We start from the raw sequence: 24,830 nt of genomic DNA, 5'->3' as shown, positions 1-24,830 counted from the left end.
ATTGGCACTATGAAAAAAAAAAACAGAAGAATACAAATGCTGGAGAGGATGTGAAGAAAGGGGAACACTCATCCACTGCTGGTGGGAATGCAGAAGGATCCTTCCATTCTGGAGGACAGTTTGACGGTTTCTCAAAATCTAACCATAGATTTGCCATATGACCCAGCAATACCACTGCTGGGTATATACCCAGCACAACTGAAAACAAGGACACAAACCTATATATACACACCAATGTTCATAGCAGCATTGTTCACTATTGCCAAAAGTTGGAATCAACCCAATGCCCATCAACAGATGAGTGGATCAATAAATGTGGTATATACATACAATGGAATACTATTCGGCTTTAAGAACAAATACATTACAAACACATGTGATAACATGGATGAATCTTGAGAACCTTATGTTGAGTGAAGCAACCCAGGCATTGAAGGATAAATACTCCATGACCTCAATGATATGAAATAAGCAAACTGCCTCAGAGAGCTAGAGACTGCAAGAGAGGCTTACAAGAAATTGGGGGGTAGAGGAAGGATGTAAGCTGACATCTACATGGGTGAAATCTATGATAAGCTGAAGGTAAGTATGTGCACAAAGAAGGGATAAAATGGGGGCATAGGGTTACCTTTGGGTGGGGCTTCCCGGGTTTGAGGGGGGCTAGGGATGGGTAGATGGGTAATATTGCCCAAGAAATTGGGGGGAGGGTGGGACAACATATGAACATAGGTATTGTCAGGTGTTGGTTGAGAGTATAATGCTGAGAAAACCTTTTCAAAATATAATTAGGAAAGTTACCTGTTTAAGATACTCAAACGGGATAATCTGATGCAGGACAGACTCCTTGGGAATATCTGAATGCTCATTTTGCCAGAGTGGGTTATACCATTGGGTAGAAACCCATAAAATGAGAGTGAAGGTAGACCCACATCCTGGGGAGGACTAATGCCATCAAATAGGGGGAACTGTATCTCTCAAGAGGAATGGTGGCTCCTAGGGCATTAGGGCAGTTGAGCAAGTCAAGCCCTCAACACTGTTGCAAGTATCTCTGAACATGGCTTCTCAAGAAATGAAGATTGACTGTCACTGTGGGCCCCAAGGGGAGGGGGAAATAGATATTGAATAGATGGAACCAAAGTAACTGTGAGGGCAAAAGAAGTGCTTCATAAGAGTACACAAGGATGGATATAAAACATGTAATATTACACCAAAAACATATAGGGGATGACAGACTAATAATGTAAACCATAAGGTAAAACATAGGATAACTAAAAAATTTAGAATACTGTATATCCTAAAGTATAAACCACAATGTAAACACAAATATTACCTTGTTTGAAAGCTATTGTCTCAATATCTTTACATCAGTTTCAGTAAATATGATATGAATAAGTTAAAAGATTATTGCTGTGGAAGGGAAAAGGTTTTGTAATGGATATGCAGGAGTACTGTATATTCCATATATGAATTACTGTGATCTAAGGCTCTTGTGAAGATATGCTCAATAATTAGGAAAAAAGAAAAGAAAAAGATAGGATGTAGAATTTTTCCAAATCAATATGTGTGGCGGCTTGCTCGGTCAGTAGAGGTGGGGTCTGGCTGCGGACGAGGGGTCGGTCCAGCTTAGGACAAGGGGTCGGTCCCACTTGGGATGAGGGGTCGGTCCGGCAGCAGACGAGGGGTCGGTCTCACAGGGGTTGCGCGGTTCAGCTGATGGGGTCGCCCGGCGAAGCCGGCGACGAAGGGGTCGCCCGGAGAAGCAGGCGACGAACTGGGGACAAGGGAGGCCAGGCCCTTGTTGGGGGCTCTCAGGACTGGAGGGCGCACAGCAGAAGAACTACCACGGAGACAAGGTAAACACACAAGTCCAACTTTATTGAGGGAGAGGCAACAGTTTTATAGGGGCTGGGGAAGGCTGATTGGTCGAAGCCACGCCCTGTTCTGATTGGTTGCCGGAGAAAGGTCAGTGGGAGGTACTGGAAGGGGGAGGGATGGTGGTTAGGGATTGGCTGTTGCTGTTGCTGGGGGAAGTGGCAGGGTTTAGGGATTGGTGGCTGCTGTTGCTGGGGTAGAGGGCAGACTTGAGTTTCCCGCCCACACCTGGCTGTTGCTGCTGTCGGGGGGAGGGGAAAAGGCGGACTGGAATCTTCCGCCCTGCGCCTACGCAGAGAGAAAGAAGAAGAAGGGTGCTGCCCCATAAGGCATCGTGTGGCGCCATCCGGGAGGAGGGGCGGCCGCGGAAGCATGGCTGCCGAGAAGGGGAGACCCGAGGGCACTCTGTGCCCATGCCGAGCTTCCTTCAGGGGTGGCGGTGGGCCCGACCAACCACCCTATTATGGGGGCAGCAGTTTGGAATAGGCCTACCGCGGCCGCCGCCCCCCGCCAGGTCAGCAAACCACACTTCAGCCCGAGGGGTGGCCGCAAATATGTTTTCTATATCTAACCTTTAAACTCATCGCTATATTCCATTTTATTAGTAAGGGAACCTGACATTATATTGGGCTTCACATTTCAGGAAGTTTTGGATCACAGAGTGGTTCAACAGTGGCAGCGGAGGAATACTGGTATGGGATGTTATTGACAGGCGATATTTGGTTGACAGGGAGTTATACAGGGCATGTGTCCAGGTTGCATGGAAATGTTTGGATATACTCATAGTGGAAACAATTAAAAACAACAGCTGGGGGGGTACTGGATTCCTGGCTGGGTGGGGGGGCTCTGCCGTGGTCTCTCACAGAGTAGCAGCAGTCCCCCAGGTGCAACGGTAAGGACCAGGAAGGAATGAGGGTCCAACAGTGAGCCCCTGATACTAATGACTATGCTTGTGAGCCTATACACCTGAAATAAGAACAAGGCCTAGAGCAGCACTGTGCCTAAGAGTTCCCTCCTGACAGCCTCCGTGTTACTCAAATGTGGCCAGTCTCGAAGCCAAACTCAGCATGTAAATGCAATGCCTTCCCCCCAGCGTGGTACAGGACACCCGGGGATGAGCCTCTCTGGCACCAAGGGATCACTACCAAGTACCAGCTGATGATGTAACTAGAAAATGACCTTGAATTAAAGGTTCAACGCGGACCAGCAGAATATCCCTGTCTGCATATAATAACAAGAATTAAAAATGCTGTTTGACCTAAGGTAAGGGGGAAATGGAAAGGACAAATGAGTTTATATGGCTATGAGTCTCTAAAAAAGAGTATGAAGGTTGTCAGAAGGATTGCCCTTATGCACACCTGAGCAGAGTCTCAGAGATGATAAAGTAGATACAACCGCAAGTATTGGTCCTTTTGAGGGCTAAAGAGACCCACAGGTTCTATGTTCATGGCAGATCGGGTTCACTGCCATGTCAGTTGGCCCTTCTTTGGAGCTGGTGTTTCTGCGTGATGGATCTGGACTCAGATGGGATCTCTTTTCACAAGCCTTTTATGCTACTTTACTGGAATTGTAGTTGGTGCTGGGGTTTAAGATATATCTAGGGGATTTGAATCTCTGAACTGACAATATGATAGCTAGGCCCTGAGCCTCAACAGACTTCAGCTTCTACACTCTGATTTATTGGACTTACGCCACTCAGCTAGCATGGAGTTGAAGAATGTCAATCACCACACCATGGAGACTAGAGTGCCTACAACTGAAAGCAGGAGGACTGCATCCAGTATCCATGTGGAATCTAAGCCCCCTCTTGACATAGATGTGGAATGGACACAACCAAGCCAAGGTCCACAGGAAGGAGGAATATATTAAGTAATAGAGTGGACTTAATGATATTCTATTCATGAACTATTGTGGTTAATAATCGAGAAAATGTGGCATTGGTGTGGAGAAAGTGGCCATGGTCGCTGCTGGGTGTGGAGAATGGGAGGAAGAGATTAGATATGGAGGCATATTCAGGACTTGGAGTTGTCCTGGGTGGTGCTCCAGGGACAACTGCTGGACATTGTTTGTCCTCCCATGGTCCACTGGATGGAACGTGGGAGAGTGTGGGCTATGGTGTGGACCACAGGCCATGGGGTGCAACGATGCCCAGAGATGTACTCATCAGATGCAATGGATATGTCATGATGATGGGGGAGAGTGTTACTGTGGGGGGAGTGGTGCGGTGGGGGTGGTAGGGGTGAATGGAGTCCTCATATTTTTTTAATGTAATATTTTTTTAAAAATGAATAAATTGAGTAGAATTTGATAAAAAAAAAACTCAAAAAAAAAAAAAAAGAAATAGCTACAAGGGATATCTCTAGTTAAAGGCTGCCTCCATTTGCCAGCAGCTGCAAATGACAAAATACTGTCACAATTTTCCTTGAAGAATTGAGTAGTGTAAATCCTCCTAAATACATTCAATAATATTTAACTAGGAGTCAGGTTTCTGGATTTCTTTGTTTTGTTCTTATTTTCTTTTTTTCCCCCTCCCTGGAGATCATAAGATAATGTCTACTGCAGGGCTATTGGGACTGAAGCTTCTGACTTTCCAACAAATAGAACATCATCTACAGATTGAAAAGTTGTAATCACAAGCTAGAGGTGCACATGCTTCATTCTTACCTGCCCACTGAGAGCAAATGATAGGGGAGTTTATCTCATCAATACTTCTCTACTGGCAACTTGCCACAATTAGGATAATCCCCTGCGGCATTATGGGACAGGGAAGTAAAGTATATAATACATTAATTCCAAAAATCGATTCTCATGAAAAAAAGTAAACTGGATGTTGAATTATCTCATAAGACCCCATCTATATCATCAGATAAATTCTGTTCCCTCATTGTGCACCTTGTGAAAACCCTACCAGTTGAGTTTGGGTGTTTTTATTTTATTTTATTTTATTAATTTTTATTACATGAACACAGATGAAAGAGTTTAACACCAGCATGAGTCAAAGGCTGCAGCAAGATTAGTGTATCCCCCAGGCAGGAGCTTGGAGATCTTAAGGAGCCAAATGAGGCAACCATGGGGGAATAGCGCCAGGATGAGGAGATTTTTCCTATTTCTCTCCTTTTTCTTAGAATTCTCATCTTAAAGTCTTGTGCCTTGCAGCACCTGGAGAATACCAAGGTTTCGGGGCATCTTTCTTTCTGACTGCTTGCAGCCATGCTCAATTCCACATCCCTAGCCATGATTAACACCCTCTGCACGTAACATCCCTCCCCTGGGTCTTTGATAAAAGATGACAAATTTGGCACGAGTATCCAAAAGGACTATAAAAGTTCTAAACCCTTCTCTCCCTCAAATCCCACACAAATTCAACTTTTCCTTAAAGATTTGGAGGTCGGGTTGCAGGTGGAGGAAGACATCAAGGGACACAAAGTGTCAGAGTGAGCAAGACGCATTCCCTTTTCATGCCTAGCGAGCTAGTGACTATTCGCAGATCACCCACATGACCTCAAATCATTATTTTGATTTACCTTAACCATCAGTTTTGGGGACTGCTTGACCTTTCTCCTGCCAAGAAGAGAATGAACAAAATTTCTTGATGGTTCCTCCTGCTGCAGAAGGAGAGTAGACAGTAAACAAAGCACATGTAGCTACCTCTTTCAATCCTGCCTTTCCCACAGTTTCCCCATTAAATGTGCAGGGCCCTTCGCTCCACCTCACCCAACATTGGGTTAGAGAATTTTCTATTAGTTCAAGGGAGGCTTCTCACACCATAACCACAAAGTGTCCTTGTCCTTTGCTCTTCCAGATATTAGGTTTCTGTCAGCATTATATCTTCATCACAGACATTATCAAAGAATATGTATGATTTTATATTCAACCCTATTTGCAAGCTAACAAACTAGACAGTCGGTTTCATGGATGCTGGCAGAAGGCATGAGGATTCTGGATCTGAAACAAAAGGCTTTATTTTTCCTTGCAGAAGTGGCAACAATATCTTCATGTTAATATTATTCTCTTGCTCACTCTTTCCCCCTGCAAGTTCCATGATGTTAATACAAAGGAACTCAGGTATACGCTGCACAAATAATAGATTTGTGCTATAAGTGAGGGACTTGGGCATATGACTCCCTCAATTTTGTTTTTTAAAGATTTATTTTCTTTCTTTCTCTCCCCTTGACTCCGTTTTCTGCTCTCTGTGTCCATTCACTGTGTGTTTTCTGCATCCACTTATATTAATTCAGGGGCACTGGGAAACTGCATCTCTTTCTTGTTGAGTCATCTTGCTGCATCAGTTCTCCATGCAGCAACACTCCTGGGTGGGCTGTGTTTTTTTCACGTGGGGTGGCTCTCCCCATGGGGTGCACTCCTTGCGCATGGGGCACCCCAACCCTGGGGCGCCCCTACATGGCACAGCACTCCTTGCACACAGCAGCACCATGCATGGGCCGGCTTACCACATGGGTCAGGAGGTCCAGGGAATTAAACCCTGGAACCTCTATATGGCAGATGGACACTGTCAGTTGAGTCATGTCCACTTCCCAGAATCCCCCAATTTTTAACTGCATTATCATGAAGTTTGCCCTAGTTTTTCCTCAGTGGAAGGATTTACCTATATTACAATCACCAGGTAATTAATATGACCTATGCCCCAGAGAAATAATTTAATAACATCTTGAAAGCTGGCTTGCACTACAAGAATCATTAAAAATTTATTTTGAAATAAAGCTGATGCATACGTGAAAAAGTTGAGATACCCACTGAGAAATATATCCTAATAGGGACAACTTTCACATTAAAATATGGGAAAAATCAATCCTATGACCAAAAAGATTTTGAAGACTTTTTTCTCCAAGTGCCATCTTGCTGGTGTGACAAAGTGGGATTGCTAAAAATAAGATGATAGGTAGAAATAGTATGAATAAACATCTCCAAGGATGGGGAGATGTTAACCTATTTGACACAATGGCAAGTGAGAGCAAATGAAATCAAATTATGATTTATTTTCAGAATGAACTGTATTTATAGTTGTTTTTGGGAAAACATCAATCCATACTCCCACCACATAAAAAGTCCATTCTTAATGAATGGCTGATTGAAATTTTAAAGACTAATAATGAAATATTTATAAGAAAACAATGGCATTATGGCATTAGAAAAGAAAAATATTCATAAAGGAAAAAAATTTAAAGGGGTGAATGCAAATTAGATTTTAGTAGAATTAAGAGCTTATCAGAGAGAGAGAAAGAGAATCGGGGACAGAGAAGTTAAGAACTTGTTTCCAGAGTACATAAAGAATGTTTACAAACTGAAAAGAGAATGAAAGAAAATTCAACTGAGAAAAAATGGACAGAGTAAATGAACAGGCATTTCCCAGAAAGAGTCAGCAAGGGGCTGATAAACATGTGAAAATATGTTCAACTTCTTTAGTAAACCATTAACTTGTAGCATGACACAACAACCAGAAGGCTAAAATGAAAATGACAAAAATAATCAAATGTGGATAATGATGTAGATAAATAAGAAATCTCATCCACTTAAGGTGGGTGTGAAAATTGCTACAGAAATATAGGAAAACAGTTTGGCATCATCATCTATGTCAGAATGGATGTAAAGATGATGAATAATTTCAGTAAACACATAGAGGTTACAAAAACTCATACATTTCACCAAAACACAAATTCTGCCATTTGAATACCTACACTAATGATCCTAGCTCCATAATGAAAATTATTCACATGCACATAAGCAATGGAATTATTATATTAAATATTTGATAATGATACAATGGAATTTTATACAACAATCCTAATGAATGATCCACAAGAACTTGTAGCAGTACATTTTGTCACAAAAAACATAAGGAATGGAAATTCAACGTACAAAAACATTAGTGCTAAATGATTCCATTTATATAAAGTAAAAAACAGAAGGAACTGCTCAGTGGTAATAGCTGTCAGACTAGTGTTTCCAGTGTGGATAGTGGCACGGAGGAAACATAAAATGATACTAGAGCATATCAGTATTCTGGTTTGGGTGGTGTTACAGTTTGCAATTATTTCTGTGAATCCCAAAATGAGAAATATTATGTTTGTAAACTATTCTATTCTTCTGGGTGTGTTGCCCTTTGATTATTAAATTCATTTGATAATATTAAATTCATTTGAGGGGTCCTTAATTAAATTACCTCTTAAGAGTAGGGCTTTGATTCTACTATGTGAGTAACACTTGACTCAGGTTGACTCCCTGACTCTTGGTGGACCAATATAAATTGACGCTCAAGAAGAAATGTTGGGAAGAGAGAGAGCTCTGACAAAGTTTATCCTGGGGTCCCAGGGAGAGATAAGTCATTTGTCTGGTAGTTTGCAGCTGACCTTGGAAACAGAACCATACAGCTGAAATTGATACAGAAGGCCCAGAAATAAATGAGCTCTATGTTGGGAGAGAGAGGAAGCCCTGAGAGACACGCCTTATGCCAGCCTGCAGCTGAGAGAGAGGAAGAACAGAGGGGAAGGCTGAACCCACGCAGAGATCACTGGCCAGCTTGCTTCAACATTTGGCAACTGACTCTGGTGGGAAAGCAACTTGAGCTGAACTCTTTAGGGCCTTGTAACAATAAGTTTTTAACTCAAATAAAATACCTTTTATAAAAACCAAAAGATTTCTGGTACTTTGCATTGACACTGCATTGGCAGACTAATACAAGTAGTTTGCTCAGGATTTGGAAGTTCTCCATGTAATATCAATACATACATCTTATAAATAGTCCTAAATACATAAAAGCAACGTAAAAGGCTGGTAGAACATTATGACAGACATAACTTAGTGATTTTGTAGGTTTGATGCCAGACAACCACAATAAAATAAATATCACAATACAGAGATTAAACAAAATTTTTGGTTACCCAGTGATTATAAGCTATGTTTATGCTGTACCTTGGTCTATGAAGTGTGTAATAGCATTACATCTAAAAAAATGTACATAGGTTCATTTAAAAACTCTTTATTGCTAAAATAAAATGCTTATCATCTTCTGATCCTTCAACAAGTCATTACCTTTTTCCTGGTAGAAGGTCTTTCCTATATGTAAATGGCTGCTGAATGGTAACAGTGGAGGTTGCTGAAGTTTGGATTGGCTGTAACAATTTCTTAAAATAAGACAATAATTAATTTTGTTGCATTGATTGACTATTTCACAACAGATTTCTCTGTAGTATGCCATGCTTTCTGATAGCATTTGATACACAGTAGACATTATTTCAAAATTGAAATCAATCCTTTCAAAGCCTGTTGCTACTTTATCAATGAAGTTGGTGTAATGTTCTAAATCTCTTCTTGTCATTTTGACGATGTTCACAGGATCTTCACCAGAAAATTCCATCTCAAGAAACCTCTTTCTTTCCTCATACATAAAAAAACAACTCCTTATCTATTCACGTTTTGATATGAGATTGCAACAATTCAGTTACTTCTTCAGGTTCCACATTTAATTCTAGTTATCTTGCTATTTTCACATATGCTGAGATGTCCTTCACTGACATCTTCAATGCCTCAAAGTCATCCAAGAGGGTTGGACTTGCCTTTCTTCAAACATCTTTTGATGTTGATATTTTGATATCCTACCATGAACCATGTTTGTTCTTCAGAGTATCAAAAAAAGTAATCCTTTCCAGAAGGCTTTCAATTTACTTTTCCAGATCCATATGAGGAATCACCATCTAAGGCAGTTATGTCTTACAAAACCTTATTATTCTTCAAGAATAAGACTTGAAAGTCAAAATTAACTCCTTGATACATGCACTGCAAATGGATGTTGTGGCAAAGTCATGAATTTCATTGTACATACTCATCAGTGCTTTTGGGTGAACAGGTGTGTTGTCAATGAACTGTGATATTTAGAATGGTATTATTGATTCTGAGCAGTAGGTCTCAACAATGGGCTTAAAATATTCAGCAAACTGTGTTGTTAACAGATTTGCTGTCAGCCAGGCTTTGTTATTCCATTTTAGCATAATTCTTAAGGGTCCTAATTTTCAGTGTGGTAAGTGAGCACTGGCTTCAACTTAAAGTCAGCAGCTGTATTTTCCCCTAATATTAGAGTCAGCCCGTGCTTCCAAGCACTGAAGTCAAATCAAATTGACTTCTCTTTTCAGTTATGAAAGTCCTAGATGTCAATTCTTCCAATAGAAGGTTGTTTTCTCCACATAAAAAATCCTTCAATCTGCACTTAGCTGAATCTTCTAGATAACTTGCTTCAGCATTTATCTCAGCACTTGCTGCTTCATATTGCACTTTTATGCTTTGGAAGTGAGTTATTTCCTTAGATCTCATGCAGTCACCTATGCTACCTTAGTTTTCCTTTTTCATCTTCTGTATTCCTTTCAGCCTTCATAGAATTACAGAGAGCTGGGCCTTGCTCCAGATTAGATTTTGGCTTCAATGGAATGTTGTGTTGGTTTGATCACTACGGTTTTCTCTACATCAGCAATATGGGTTTTATGTTTTCTTATCATTTGTGTGCCTATTGAAGTGGCACTTTTAATTTCCTTCCAAAACATTTCATTTACTTTCACAACTTGGCTAACTGTTGGCACAAGAGTCCACATTTTTGGCCTATCTTAACTTTCAACATGCCTTCCTTAATAAGCTTAATAATTTCAAGGTTTGATTTAAAGTAAGAGATGTGCATCTCTTCATTTGACCACATAGAGGTCATTTTAGGGTTACTAATTGGCTTGATTTCAATAAAGTTGTGTCTCAGGGAATAGGAAGGCCTGAGGAAGGGGAGAGAGATGGGGGAATGATTGCTTAGTGGAGCAGTCAGATCACATGCATTTATTAAGTTTGCCATCTTATGTGGTCATGTTGCTCCCCCAAACAATTATAACAATAGCACCAAAAATCTCAGATAACCTAAAAGATATAATAATAAAATAAATATTTGAAATATTAGTATAATTAGCATAATATGACATAGAGAAAGAAACAAGTACAAGCTTCTGGAAAAATGGTGCTGACAGACTTGCCCAAAGCAGGGTTGCCACTAACCTTCAATTTGTAAAAAATTGCACATCTGCAAAATGCAATAAAGCAAAGTACAATAAAACAAGTTATATCTGTAGATTAGAGTTGCATTGTCTTTATATTTGCAGGAAGGCAGTTGAACATATTGGGTAACTTTACCCTGTGGTTAATTTTTAAAGTATACTTTAATTTCTAGGTTATAAACTAAGAGATACTGAGTTTGCAACCTCCAAAGAAAAAAGGCAAAATGTGGAATTTTAAACACCAAATAAGCAGAAGATACAAAGAACAAGGAAGTAAACTAAGTGTGATGTAATGAAGAGCACGCAACAAATTTGGACATACACTCTCAAATACAGGCATCATTATATTACTCCTAAGTATATTATTGCTCCTATTAATATCAAACAATATTTGCATATATTAAATAGGATATTTTTAAAGAGATATCACTAATATATAATTACAATAGAATAGTTTTTAACCTCATTTTCATTACATTTCATATTATCATTTTATTCAATTAAAACAGTTTCTCATTAATTCAGCTAATTAACTATTTCAGTATATATACTTAAACATAGTTATAATTTTAACAAATAAAGTAACAAGCCTGGTGATATAAATCATCAGTTTAAATATGCTTTACAGTTAAACAAAAGTTGCTGTTATTTTAATTTCTCAATTTATACTTTTCCAATATTATTTCATATCAAACATAGTCTCGTTTTATATATATGCACATATATATGTACATGAAAATGTTAATATATGTATATATGTAAATATATATATGTTTTGGGGGAGCTAAAATGTGTTTCTTTATATTTTGGCATAACATTCAATGTACAACAAACTGATGCTGCTGTTTAAAATTTTTTTGATTTTACCACTTTACATCTGCTTTACATGTAACTACAGAGAGAGAGATATAAGAAAATGTTTCTTAAAGTTGAGGAAACATCATTATGATAATTCAGAATCCAATAAGTTATAAACTCCACATTATAAACCAAAAATGGATATATGCTTTTCTTCTTTCAAATGGCTATTCTTCTACTGCTCCAAGGTTAATGAAAGGCTCAGTGAAAATCTTATGTCCTTTAACTTAAAGAAATGAGAGTGCTCTTCTCAAAATTTTTGTTGCCAAAATGCCCAATAGAAATGTTCTCATAATATCAAATAAAACACCCCAAGACACACAAATTTCCATCTACAGTTCAAAAATCCATGAAATTTTTTACCAGTTACCCAGATTTTTTCATATTCTCAAACTCATCTGATCTCTCCAAAAAACAGCAAAAACATATTTTTCACATTCTTGTTTGATCTATTTCAGTTCTATATGAACATTTCTACACTATAATATTTTATATATGCCAATCTCTCTTCTCAGCATCATATTTCAAATGACTGCCATTTATCTAATTACATTAGATACCAAAATCATAACTTGCCCACAACGATCATATTCTCTGATTCTGAATCTGAAATACAGATTCCATTTTCACACCCTACTTCTTCATTATTCCATGCGGATATTTTCTTTTAGGTATTTTGAATCCCCCCCCCCCCCCAACACACACACACTCTCTTCCTTTATTATGTAACTTGTGCAACAATTTGATATGTAGTGAATTTTTGGAAAAATATACTATATCAGGTAGAAACTTACATACTCGAAGACATACTTACGTAGTAATTGCATAATATTTCATTTTCAATTGTTGTTATCATTTGTTTATTCTTGTGGCAAAGGCAGGTTAGGTTGTCTTTTCCCTGCACTTGAAGTGTGACTTTTCATAACAGTTCTTATGATAAACTAGGAGATGTATAAATCATAACTGAACATCTTGCAGAAACGTACATTTACATATTTCTGAAAAGATGGGGAATTTTGTACGTCTTACTTGGCAGAGTGGAACCTGAAAACACTGGGGTCACGACACATGAGCACAAAGGGGCTGAGAGCTGGGAAACAGGAATTAAGAAGTGCAGCGGTGTCTACCAGCCACCAACTAGGATTATTTAAAAGAGCGATACAAACATGAAATATGGAGGAGACGGTATAAAAAGTTACAAAAGTGCTCACCAGTAAAAGAATGTTTTGGGCAGCTCTGGACTCAGGGGAGGATTTGAGGGAGACATTGTTCCTATGAATATATTGGACCCTCTGCTTGTGCCTGTACAAGATGCAAACCATGGAGCCACTGGCCCAGAGCATGAGCCCCAGACATAAAGCATCAGGGACTGATAACAACACTGCGTAGAGTGAGTCTGAGATTTTGTCATGACGTACAGAAGCACAGAATCCAAAACTTTTAAGGTTTGTGATGTTTTTGGTGTTCTGTCTGCCGGACATATGCACTGGAAAGATAATATTTACTGCAATGTAGACGATCCAGCACAGGAAAAGGGAAAAATCAGTATACTTTGGGGCTTTAAATTTCAACTCTGCCCACCGGGCATTCCTGGGACTGATCATGATGGCCTGGAAAATACTCAAGAGACAGGTGGTTCCAATGGACACCCCCCTTCCCACTCTGTGAAGATACAAAACAACTTTGCATACAAAATCATTGAACACATCTTTCAAACCAAATGCTGCTGTTGTTTGTGGTATTCCTTTACAGAGAAGGACCAAGGAATTGGCTACTAACAGGTGCTTGACAATCAAATCTGTGGACCTTAATCTGCACCCAGTGAAGGAAAGGAAGATATAATGGCAAAAAAGTGAGAAATTCCCCAGCATTCCAAATACGGTTTGTAATAAGAAGATCATTCCTATTGCCAAATCCTTGGAGGTCATTTTGTCAGTTATCTGTGACTGATTATCTCAAAACCAGAAAATACTGCATTGGGAACATAAATCATGAGCTACATTTATCATCTCAATCAAAATACAAAATTCTCCACTTACTGTTAGATTGTACTTAAAGACATATTAGTTTTTTCTTTAATTAAGAGATTTCTAAGCATTGAATATATAAATTGAAATTACTATGTATGAACTTCTACTATCAAGTCTGTACATATACTAATTTCTGTTTTCTTCGCAAATCCATGATGCACACACTGAAACTTTAATCATAAAGTTGAGGTTAATTTAGGCACAAAGAAGTTAAATGATTTGCAAAATTTACACCCTAGGTAGCTTTAAACACACATGCTATACTAAGGAAGATACCTACCTGTATTATTCAAATAATCTCTCTATATTTGTTCTTACAACATATCATTTTATTTTAGATTGATGGCATTTTATTTAAAGCTTTCCAAGTAAGTATTGAAGTTATTACATAGCTCAATATCGATTATGAATAAGGATTTAATGATTACAGTAAAATGTGGATGTCCTCTTTGTAGCATATTACTACATAAACCTATGCTATGACAAGATGGATTTAGTAAATGCCTGATAAATTCTGAATTAAGATGGCAAGAGAAAGATTCCTTTGTTTTAATGTCAGGAAAAAAAGTATAATGACATCTCTCACTGGACTTATTTAACAACATTAGGTCATGCTCTAAAATAAGGGACTTGAAACACTAAAGCATGATAAAATATCATGGAGTTGGAACTATATCCTTACTAATTGTGGATCATATATTTATCTATTACTCTCTAAATTGAGTTACCAATAAGATAAATCTGTGAAAGGTATCAAAATATAAGATGTATGAAAAATAGCATCTGTAAAGTGTGAAATCTTCTGCACTGTATAAATAAAAATAATAAGATTATGTTTGATAATCTGTTTTTAAAACAGAAAATATTAAAAGATATATTTGAGCCTGACAGACACTGTCTGAAAGACTTATTAATAAAGTTACGTTATCCTTAAATATTCCTTTCCTAACATCAAGGAGCAAAACAGTCTCACCATAATCAACAGACCACAGATATTTTCAGTAAAGACACATTTACTGTCTTCATGAAGCAGTTCATAACCCCTGACTTAAAGAAAGCATTTCCTTTTTGTCAGCTGTGGTTCAGATACACAATTTCTGCACAGGATTGGATGATTCCTGTTGATATGTCCTGTTCATTATTACAAACATGGATGTATTACATGCACACCTATATTAATTCTGAGAATTTTCTATATGATTCCTATTAGGTAGACTGACTAAACAGCAGATTCGTTACAGAATTGCAATCCTTAAACATCCTAAAAATCAGAGATTTCTTGATCACTTGGACTAAAAATTAACAATTACCATCAGTGAGGAATTAACCAAATTACATTAGGAAACACCAGGGAATGGTATTGGATCTAGGACCCACACTTTTCTTTCCTAGCTTAGCTCATGCTGCAGGAATTTTTCTTCTCATCTGTGCATTTTTTATTCTGGAGCAGTTTCAAACCCTGAAGAATTCCTTTTTAGAATAGTATCACTTATCCTGACTCTTGATAGGCCTCCTTCTCTTATGATTCTGCCTTTCCCATTGATTTAGAAAATACTTACCCAAATTCTTCTCACTCTCAATCCTCTGGTCCCAGTGAGGTGGTCATGATTGCAAATAGGGGAAATAAGATCCTGAAATAGGGTTTTGTGATTTTGTGACCTCACCTCCCCATGCAACAATTATAATTTCACTTGTATCATGAGAGTGCAGTCGTGGGTTCCTGAGAATATTTCTGAAAAACATTTTTGCAGTCACTAATTACCAAAAACAATTACAAGTTTCTAATCAGGGTCTCAAAAGAGACCATTGGAGTGTTTGCACGAGGCTCTTTCTTTTCCATAATCCCTGTAGGCAAACAGGGACACATGAAGAGAAGCAGGAAACGTTCATGTCTGAGCACGCAGTAAGTCACTTTATTCTCTGCTTCCTTTATAAGCTTTTATACCACAAAGTGAGTTCTTTCCTAATCTTCATACTATTTAGGTTAACATCATTTAATTTTTTAAAACTTTTCTTTATTTTTTAAAATTTTTCAAGTATATCAATCACACATAAATGCACATAAACAATAAGTGTATAGTAATGTTGTGAACTTACAAAACAAGCGTATATAACACCATACAGGACTCTAATATCTCACCCTGCCACATGAGCAGATAGGGAATCAGACAAAATAACTGAGGATTTTCAAAGAGCTATAAGAAAAAGAAAACATGCTTCTAATAACTTACATTAGAAATCACCAGATTGATTTACACAAGTGAATGTCTATCAATATGGAATTTTTTAGGAAAATACATTTTTCTAATACTGTCCCACACTAGAAATAAATAATTAGAACAATGATAGAAAAAAGAGAAAAGTTTATAAAAGGATCCCTCAGAAATAAAACATCCAGGATCAGGTTTTTAAAAGACAGATCTACCCATTCTTTTAACAGATACGTCAATGCTACTTACTCAATTGCCATTGTTTTTTGCAAAATTTTGAATTATAAGAATTCATTGATTTTTGTTATTAATGAAGAAGCCTAAAATATAAGTGTACCAACCAATCATTTGTTTTCACCAAAAAACAATTTGATCCTGTCCACTATTCAATCCCTCTGCCCCATTTTACATGTCAGGAATTGTAAACTTATGGACAACCCATACTTTACAAACATGCACAAACACAAATTTGCTCTTTTCACACAGATGCAGACACACATATGCATGATCACTCATAATCCCAAATCACATCTATTCACATAAACATCTTCATATCCACATTCCCACAATCTCAGTCACACACTTGCACTCATGTATACACTTACCATGTAAAAACACCCTCTCAATTATGCACGCTCACATAAACTCATGCAGCCACACCCACTTTCATAAAATCACACCTTCACGATCACCACGTGGATGTGTAATGAAGTAACATGCTCATGTATGGAAGAATAGTGATATCTTCAGACCTCTGGAGGCCTAGGTGGTGCTTATTACATATTTGTGATCTTCCCAAGACTCCAATCACCTACAAAAGCCTCATTTTCCATGTTCCGCATTTACAAATGAGTTTTTTTTATTTTAACATTCTATTTTTAAATTTTTATTAAATTGTCTTTTTAAAAAGGATACATAGGTCACAAAAAATGTTACATTAAAAAATATGAGGATCCCACATACCCCACCCCCATTCCCCACTCCTCCCACATCAATCTCTTTCATTACTGTGGCACGTTCATTGCATTTGGTGAATACATCTTGGAACACAGCCGCACTGCATGGATTATAGTTTACATTGTAGTTTACACTCTCCCCCAGTACATTCAGTGGGTTATGGCAGGATATATAATGTCCAGCATCTGTCCCTGCAATATCATTTAGGTCAACTCAAGTTCCAAAAATGTCCCCACATCTCATCTCTTCTTCTCTCTTCCTACCCTCAGCAACTACCGTGGCCAAGATCAAGGTTTCATGTTGGGAATGCTGGAGCATTTAGGGGAGTGAATTTTCCTATGTGTGTGATAGAGCAGGGTAATAAAAAGTGCACTGGGATAGGGAACATAGGAATAATACATGGGTGCAGATTCAGGGGCACAGGAGGGTAAAGAATGCAGGGAAAATAGAAAATAAAGAAGGATAAAAGGCATAGAAAAAGGCAGGTATGAATAAGAGGCACAAGAGATTTAATAGCTTTGAGGAGTTAAAGAATATCATTGGGTGGTTAGGGCATCCGTTTACCACATGGGAGGCCCGAGGTTCAAGCCCCGGGCCTTCTTGACCCGTGTGGAGCTGGCCCATGCGCAGTGCTGATGCGCGCAAGGAGTGCCGTGCCACACAGGGGTGTCCCCCACGTAGGGGAGCCCCACGCACAAGGAGTGCACCCATAAGGAGAGCCACCCAGCGCGAAGGAGGGAGCAGCCTGCCGAGGAATGGCGCCACCCACACTTCCCGTGCCGCTGAGGACAACAGAAGCGGACAAAGAAACAAGACGCAGCAAAAAGACACAGAGAACAGACAACCGGGGGAGGGGAGGGGAATTAAATAAAATTAAAAAATAAATCTTTAAAAAAAAAAAAAAAGGAACATCATTGGGAGAAGAGGAATAACTATTGAGGTATGAAGACCAGGATACTTAGTTTCTCAAGGGAAGGATAGAGGGTGGAAAAAGGAGATGAAGGTTATGAACAACAATGACAAAGGGATGCAAAATGTGCAAAGGGCAATTAATGGATGTGAGGAAGCTAGTTGGCATCATAGAACTAAAAGTCCCCGGAGAAATGAACAGGCTTCATAGTATTGGCATAATTTTGAAGGGGTGTGGATGGCAGACATATGGGACCCAAGCATGCCCTATGGTCATGGATTTGAGCTTGAGGGCAGCAGAAACCAAAGTCTCAGGAAATAGCCTGAGATCATTGGAACAGGGGAGTTGTTTTAGGGTAGGGGAGAAGGAAGGCATTGTTGTGGGAAACTGGCTTACCTATTAGTTGTTTCTTGTTGTTGTACATGATGGTCGGAGTTGCCTCCTGTTATTGTTTATTACCTATTTGTTTTTTCTTGTTATTGTCAAGATGTTCCAGTACCTTATTGTAGATTTTGCAAGTTGCTTCTTAACTTTCAAGTAAATACAATGGAGAAACTAGGGTTGAGGTTCTCAGTTTCAAAAGCGGTGAAGCCCCCTGATACCATCTTTGTTTCCTCTCTTGTGTCTCTCTTTCTGTCCTTTATTTCTTCATTCTGAATTGCCTTCCCTTTGTGCAGACCTACTGCTGAGCTGGTCTCAGCAAGGCATAGAGGAGGAAGGTTGTGGAGACAATGTAATTTCAGAGGGTTGTGCTAATTCTGGAATATGAACCATGGAGGGATGGAGGTCAAAAGGGATATGGGGTGGATTCAGGGGAGCAATAAAGAAGTTGAGAATAATTGAGTGGAGGTGAGGTGGCAGGTGGATGTTTAAGGAATGCCTACAAATCACAACTATGCAGGGAAAGAAGGCATGAAGGTTGGGGATAAAATTTACAGTGGCGGATGAGTCATTAAATCATTCCACCATTCTTTGATTCACACATTTACAGTCAACTTAGAACATATTCATTGATAGAGTCTAGTTTCAGTATATAAGGTAAAAACCTTTCTTGCACTAAATATACTTAAAACCTTTCAAGCTGAGCATATAGTAAAGGACTGCACATTGAATTTTGGGGGATCAAATCTCCATAGCCTCTCTGCTCTTGGGATATCAGGTACAGGTGTGACCATAGCTGCCTTGGCAGGAAAGTCTGTTTTTTTTTTTTTTAAGATTTATTTTTATTTATTTAATTCCCCTCCCCTCCCCCGGTTGTCTGTTTTCTGTGTCTTTTTGCTGCGTCTTGTTTCTTTGTCCGCTTCTGTTGTCGTCAGCAGCACGGGAAGTGTGGGCGGCGCCATTCCTCGGCAGGCTGCACATTCTTTTGCGCTGGGCGGCTCTCCTTATGTCTGTTGACTGATATCTGGCCCTCAATATGGGAAAGAGGTGCCAGTCTGTCCTTTTCCCAAGTTCTGCATATGCTACGAATTGCTTAAATTTCCCAAGACTGGTATGAAATAAAAAACATTTTAAATGTGGTGTTTCTAAAGTAGAACACATGCTTAATTATTAGAAAATAAAATAATACATTGCAAATTTTAATTATGTTTTCCACTTGCTTCTTCCTTGTGAAATACCCTCAAAGATGTAATGAAAGACAATAAAAATTGTAGACACAACAAATATATATGTAATTTTATATACAAATATGCATATAAAATTTATATACATAAATTTGACCAAAATTTCAATTGTCTCATAATATCATATGCAGATCTCCATGTTTGTGTTATGTTGCAGCCTAGGCAGACATAATTAATGCTGCTAATTATCTGGCCTTAAAACAGGGAGCTTATTCTGGATAAACTTGGCAGGCCTGATGTAATCACATGAATCATTAAAGTAAAATCACAGAAATGTCTCAGCGGAGAAAGTCATACATTTGAAGCACTGGGGGCATTTGATGCTCTTTTATTTTTATTCTACTATAGAGTTATTATTTTATTGTCTTTTTAAAAAGATACATACATCACAAAAATGTTACATTAAAAAGGTTAAGGGAAGCAGACTTAGTCCAGTGGTTAGGGTGTCCGTCTACTACATGGGAGGTCCGCGGTTCAAACCCCGGGCCTCCTTGACCCGTGTGGAGCTGACCCATGCGCAGTGCTGATGCACACAAGGAGTGCCGTTCCATGCAGGGGTGACCCCCGAGTAGGGGAGCCCCACATGCAAGGAGTGTGCCACATACGGAGAGCTGCCCAGTGTGAAACAAAGTGCAGCCTGCCTAAGAATGGTGCCACCCACAGGCAGAACTGACACAACAAGATGATGCAACAAAAAGAGACACAGATCCCTGTGCTGCTGAGAACAACAGAAACGGACAAGAAGGCGCAGCAAATAGACACAGAGAACAGACAAGGGCGGGGGAGGGGAGAGAAACAAATAAATAAATCTTTAAAAAAAAGGTTTAAGAGGTTCCATATCCACCACACCACACCCCATCCCTCTCTTCTTCCACATCAACAACCTCTTTCATCACTGTGGTACATTCATTGCATTTGGTGGATACATCTTGGAGCACTGCTGCATTGCATTGATGTTCACTTTATTATTATTTTTAATTGTTTCTTTCATTCCTCTATTTATTTTTTAAATATTACATTAAAAAAATATGAGGTCCCCAGATACCTCCACTCCCCTCATCCCACTCATCCCACATCAAGAAACTCTTTCATAATCGTGGGGCATCCATTGCACTTGATGAATACATTTTGGAGCACTGCTGTACCACATGGATAATGGTTCACATAGTAGCTTAAACTTTTCCCAGTCCACCCAGTGGGCCATGGCAGGACATACAATGTCCAAATCTGTCCCTGAAATACCACCCAGGACAACTCCAAGTTCTGAAAATGCCCCCATATCATATCTCTTCTTCCCTCTCCCTATCCTCAACAGCTACCATAGCCACGTTCTCCACATCTATTTTACAATTTCTTCCATTACTATTCACAATAGTTCCATAGTAAGCTATCAGTAAGTCCACACTAATCCATACTCTATTACTCCATCCTGTGGATCCAGGGATGGTTATGTCCACTCCACCTCTATATCAAGAAGGGATTTTGATTCCACATGGATGATGGATGCAATTCTCCTGCTTGCAGTTGTAGGCACTCTTGGTTCCCTGGTGTGGTGTTTGACCTTCTTCACCTCCTTGTTAGCTGGCTGGGGTAAGTTCAATAAAGAGGAAGGTAGGAGTTTCAAGTCTGCTGAGTCTCAGGGCCTGGCTGTCACAGGGACAGTCCAGAGATTCAGATCTCCTGAGTATACACCCACCCCAGTGCCAACCACAGGTCTGGTAAAAGTAACAGAAGTGGCATCTGTAGAAAGGTCACTTCTGAGTCCAATTGCATCACATTCAGGAACACAAACTCCAAAGTAGGGCCAACTGACATGGCACTGAACTCCAGAGCCATCTGCCATGACCATAGAACCTGTGTGTCTCCATATCCCTCAGAAGCACCAGTACCTGGGGTTGTATCTACTTTGGCTGTCTCTGGGACCCTGCTGAGGCGTACATAAGTATGACCCCTCTGATGACTTCCTGACTCTTTTTTGGAGACTCATGGCCATATAAACTCATTTGGCTTTCCATTTGTCCGTTTTATTCAAGGTCAAAAAGCAGTTTTTAACACCCGATATTACATGTAGGCTGTCATATTCTGCTGGTGTGTGTTGACCATTTTATTCAAGGCCTTTTTCTAGTTATATCATCAATTGGTGCTTGATAGTAATCCCTCAGCACCAGGAAGGCTCATCCCTGGGAATCATATCCCACACTGGGGGGAAGGTAATGCATTTACATGCTGAGTTTGGCTTAGCAAGTGGCCACATTTGAGCAACATGGAGGCTCTCAAGAGGAAAGCCTTAGGCACCCTGCAGCTCTAGGCCTAATTCATATTTCAGGCTCTTAGGCTCATAAGCATAGTCATCAGTATCAAGGGCTCATTGTTGTACCATCCTTCTTTATTGGTCTTTGCCATTGCACTTGGGGGATTTTTTTTTTTCAATTTGCATTTTCTTTTTTTTTTTATTGATTTTGTAAAAATATTACATTAAAAAATATGAGGTCCCATTCGACCCCACCACCCCCACCGCACCCCTCCCCCCCCAGCAACACTCACTCCCATGACACATCCATTGCATTTGGTAAGTACATCTCTAGGTATCTCTGCACCTCATGGTCATTGGTCCACATCATTGCCCACACTCTCCCCCATTCCATCCAGTGAGCCCTGGGAGGATTTACAATGTCCGGTGATTGCCCCTGAAGCACCTTCCAGGGCAACTCGAAGTCCCAAAGGCGCCTCCACATCTCATCTCTTCCTGCCATCCCCCATACCCATCAGCCACCATGTCCACTTTTCCCACTCCATTGCCACCTTTTCTCTGAGGTCCTTGGATTGTTTGTGTCCGTTGCACCTCTATGTCAAGAGGAGGCTCAGATTCCACATGGTTACTGGATGCAATCCTCCTGCTTTCAGTTGTAGGCACTCTAGGCTCCATGGTGTGGTGGTTGCCCTTCTTCAACTCCATCTTAGCTGAGTGAGGTGAGTCCAATAATTCAGATTGTAGGAGCTGGAGTCTGTTGAGGCTCAGGGCCTGGCTATCATATTGTCAGTAAAAAGATTCAATCCCCTAAATATATCTTAAACCCCAATACCAACTACAATTCCAGTAAAGTAGCATGATAGTCTTATGAAAAGAGATCCCCTCTGGGTCCAGTTTCATCACGCAGAAACACCAGCTCCATAGAAGGGCCATCTGACATAGCAGTGAACCCTATCTGCCATGACCTTAGAACCCGTGGGTCCCTTTAGCCCTCAAAGAAACCAATACCTGGGGATTGTATCTACTTTATCTGTCTCTTAGACTCTGCTCAGTTGTGCATAAGGGAAATCCTTCTGACAGCCTCCAGACTCTTTTTTTTTTAGAGACTCATAGCCATATAAACTCATTTCTCCTTTCTATTTCCCCCTTACATTAGATCAAACAGCATTTTAAAGTCATATTATTCTATGTAGACAGGGATATTCTACTGATCCGCATCAAACCTTCAATTCAAGGTCATTTTCCAGTTGCATTATCAGTTGTTAGTTGATAGTGATCCCTCGGTGCCAGGGAGGCTCATCCCCGGGTGTCATGTCCCATGCTGGGGGGAAGGCATTGCTTTTAGATGCTGAGTTAGGCTTCGAGACTGGCCACATTTGAGTAACATGAAGGCTGTCAGGAGGAAATTCCCAGGCACAGGCATAGGCTCACAAGCATAGTCATTAGTATCAGGGGCTTACTGTTGGACCTTCATTCCTTCTCGGTCCTTGCCGCTGCACTTGGAGGACTGCCGCTGCTCCCCTAGGGACCACGGCAGAGCACCCCCCGCCAGGGACCCAGTACCCCCCAGCTTTAGTTTTTAATTGTTGCCACTATGAGTATATCCAAACATTACCATGCACCCTGGACATATGCCCTGTATAGCTCCCTGTCAGCCATATATCCCCTGTCAATAGTATCCCATACCAGTATTTCTCCACTGCCATTGTTGGACTACTCTGGGATCCAGAACTTCCTGAATATTGAAGCCCCAATATCATGTCAGGATCTCTTACTAGCAAAATGGAATATAGCAATGGGTTTTAAAGGTTAGATATAGAATATGTGTTGACTTGGAAAAATTCTACATCCTATCTTTTTCTTTTCCTTTTTTTTCCCCCCTAATTATTGAACTTCTCTTCACAAGAGCCCTAGATCACAGCAATTCATGTATGCAATATACAGCACTCCCACACATCCACCACAAAACCTTTTCCCTTCCACAGCGATACTCTTACAACCTATTCACAACATATTTACTTAAAGTGATGAACATAGTCTGAGACAATAGCTTTCAAACCAGGTGACATCTGTACTTACATTGTGGTGCATACTTTAGGACACGCAGTTTTCTAACATTTTTAGTTATCCTATGTTTTACATTATGGTTTACATTGTCATTCTGTCGTCCCCTATATGTTTATGATGTAATATTACATATTTTATATCCATCCTTGTGTATTCTCACGAAACTCCTCTCTTACCCCACATTTACGTTGGTTTCACACATTTAACATCCATTTTCCCATCCCCTTGGTGCCCACAGTGACAGCCAACCTCCGTTTCCCGAGGAGCCATGTCCAGAGATACTTGCAACAGTGTTCAGGTCCTAAATTGCTCAGCTGCCCCAATGCCCTGGGAGCCACCCTTTCTCTCGAGAGATACAGTTCCCTCTATTTGATGGCATTAGTCCTCCCCAGGATGTGGGTCCACCCCCACTCTCACTACTTGGGTCTCTACCCAATGGTATCACCCACTCTGGCAAAATGAGCATTCAGACATTCCCCAGGAGCCCGTCCACTTGGGAGATTATTGCTGTTACATCGGGGAATGTGACAGAGCTCCCCTGGCTAGAAATTCAACACTCCCTTAGTTGTCATTTTTAACTGTAACCATTATGAAAATATCCAAAAATTTTTTGTACCCTAGATACATGCCTTAGAGAACTCCCTCCCAACCATGTGCCTCCTGTCAATAATACCCCACACCAGTGTTCCTCCCCAGCCATAGTTGAAACTCTCTGTGGTCTAAAACGTCTTTAAAAATGAAGCCTAATATATTACCAGGTTCCATTAATAGTAAAAAGGCATATTGCAATGGGTTTAAAGGTTAGATATAGAACACATACTAATTTAGAAAAATTAAATGAAGTAAAAATAAATTGGAGTATCAAAAATGAGAAAAATGAAAAAGCTTTGTTTTTGATATTTTGCCTTTCATCACTGCAATAGTTGTTGCTCTGTATGTGCAGTGGCATTGCAATTTCTTCCATTTCTTCCTCAGTGTCTATATCATTTCTCTCTTTTCTTTCTAATCA

General features: G+C 39.7%; 1 protein-coding gene across 1 annotated transcript; it reads right to left on the bottom strand.

Annotated features, from left to right (window-relative positions):
• Positions 1 to 12,796: 12,796 nt before the first annotated feature.
• On the bottom strand, positions 12,797 to 13,702 carry LOC131276666 (vomeronasal type-1 receptor 4-like). Its single transcript, XM_058290188.1, has one exon. It carries the CDS (start codon positions 13,697 to 13,699, stop codon positions 12,797 to 12,799), a length of 903 nt encoding a protein of 300 aa, XP_058146171.1. The 5' UTR covers positions 13,700 to 13,702.
• Positions 13,703 to 24,830: the final 11,128 nt, after the last annotated feature.

Source organism: Dasypus novemcinctus, chromosome 30, assembly GCF_030445035.2.
Source record: "Dasypus novemcinctus isolate mDasNov1 chromosome 30, mDasNov1.1.hap2, whole genome shotgun sequence".
In the NCBI taxonomy this organism is placed as follows: domain Eukaryota; kingdom Metazoa; phylum Chordata; class Mammalia; order Cingulata; family Dasypodidae; genus Dasypus; species Dasypus novemcinctus.
Note: the sequence above shows the minus strand (reverse complement) of the source record. Positions and strands in the feature narration are given on the sequence as shown.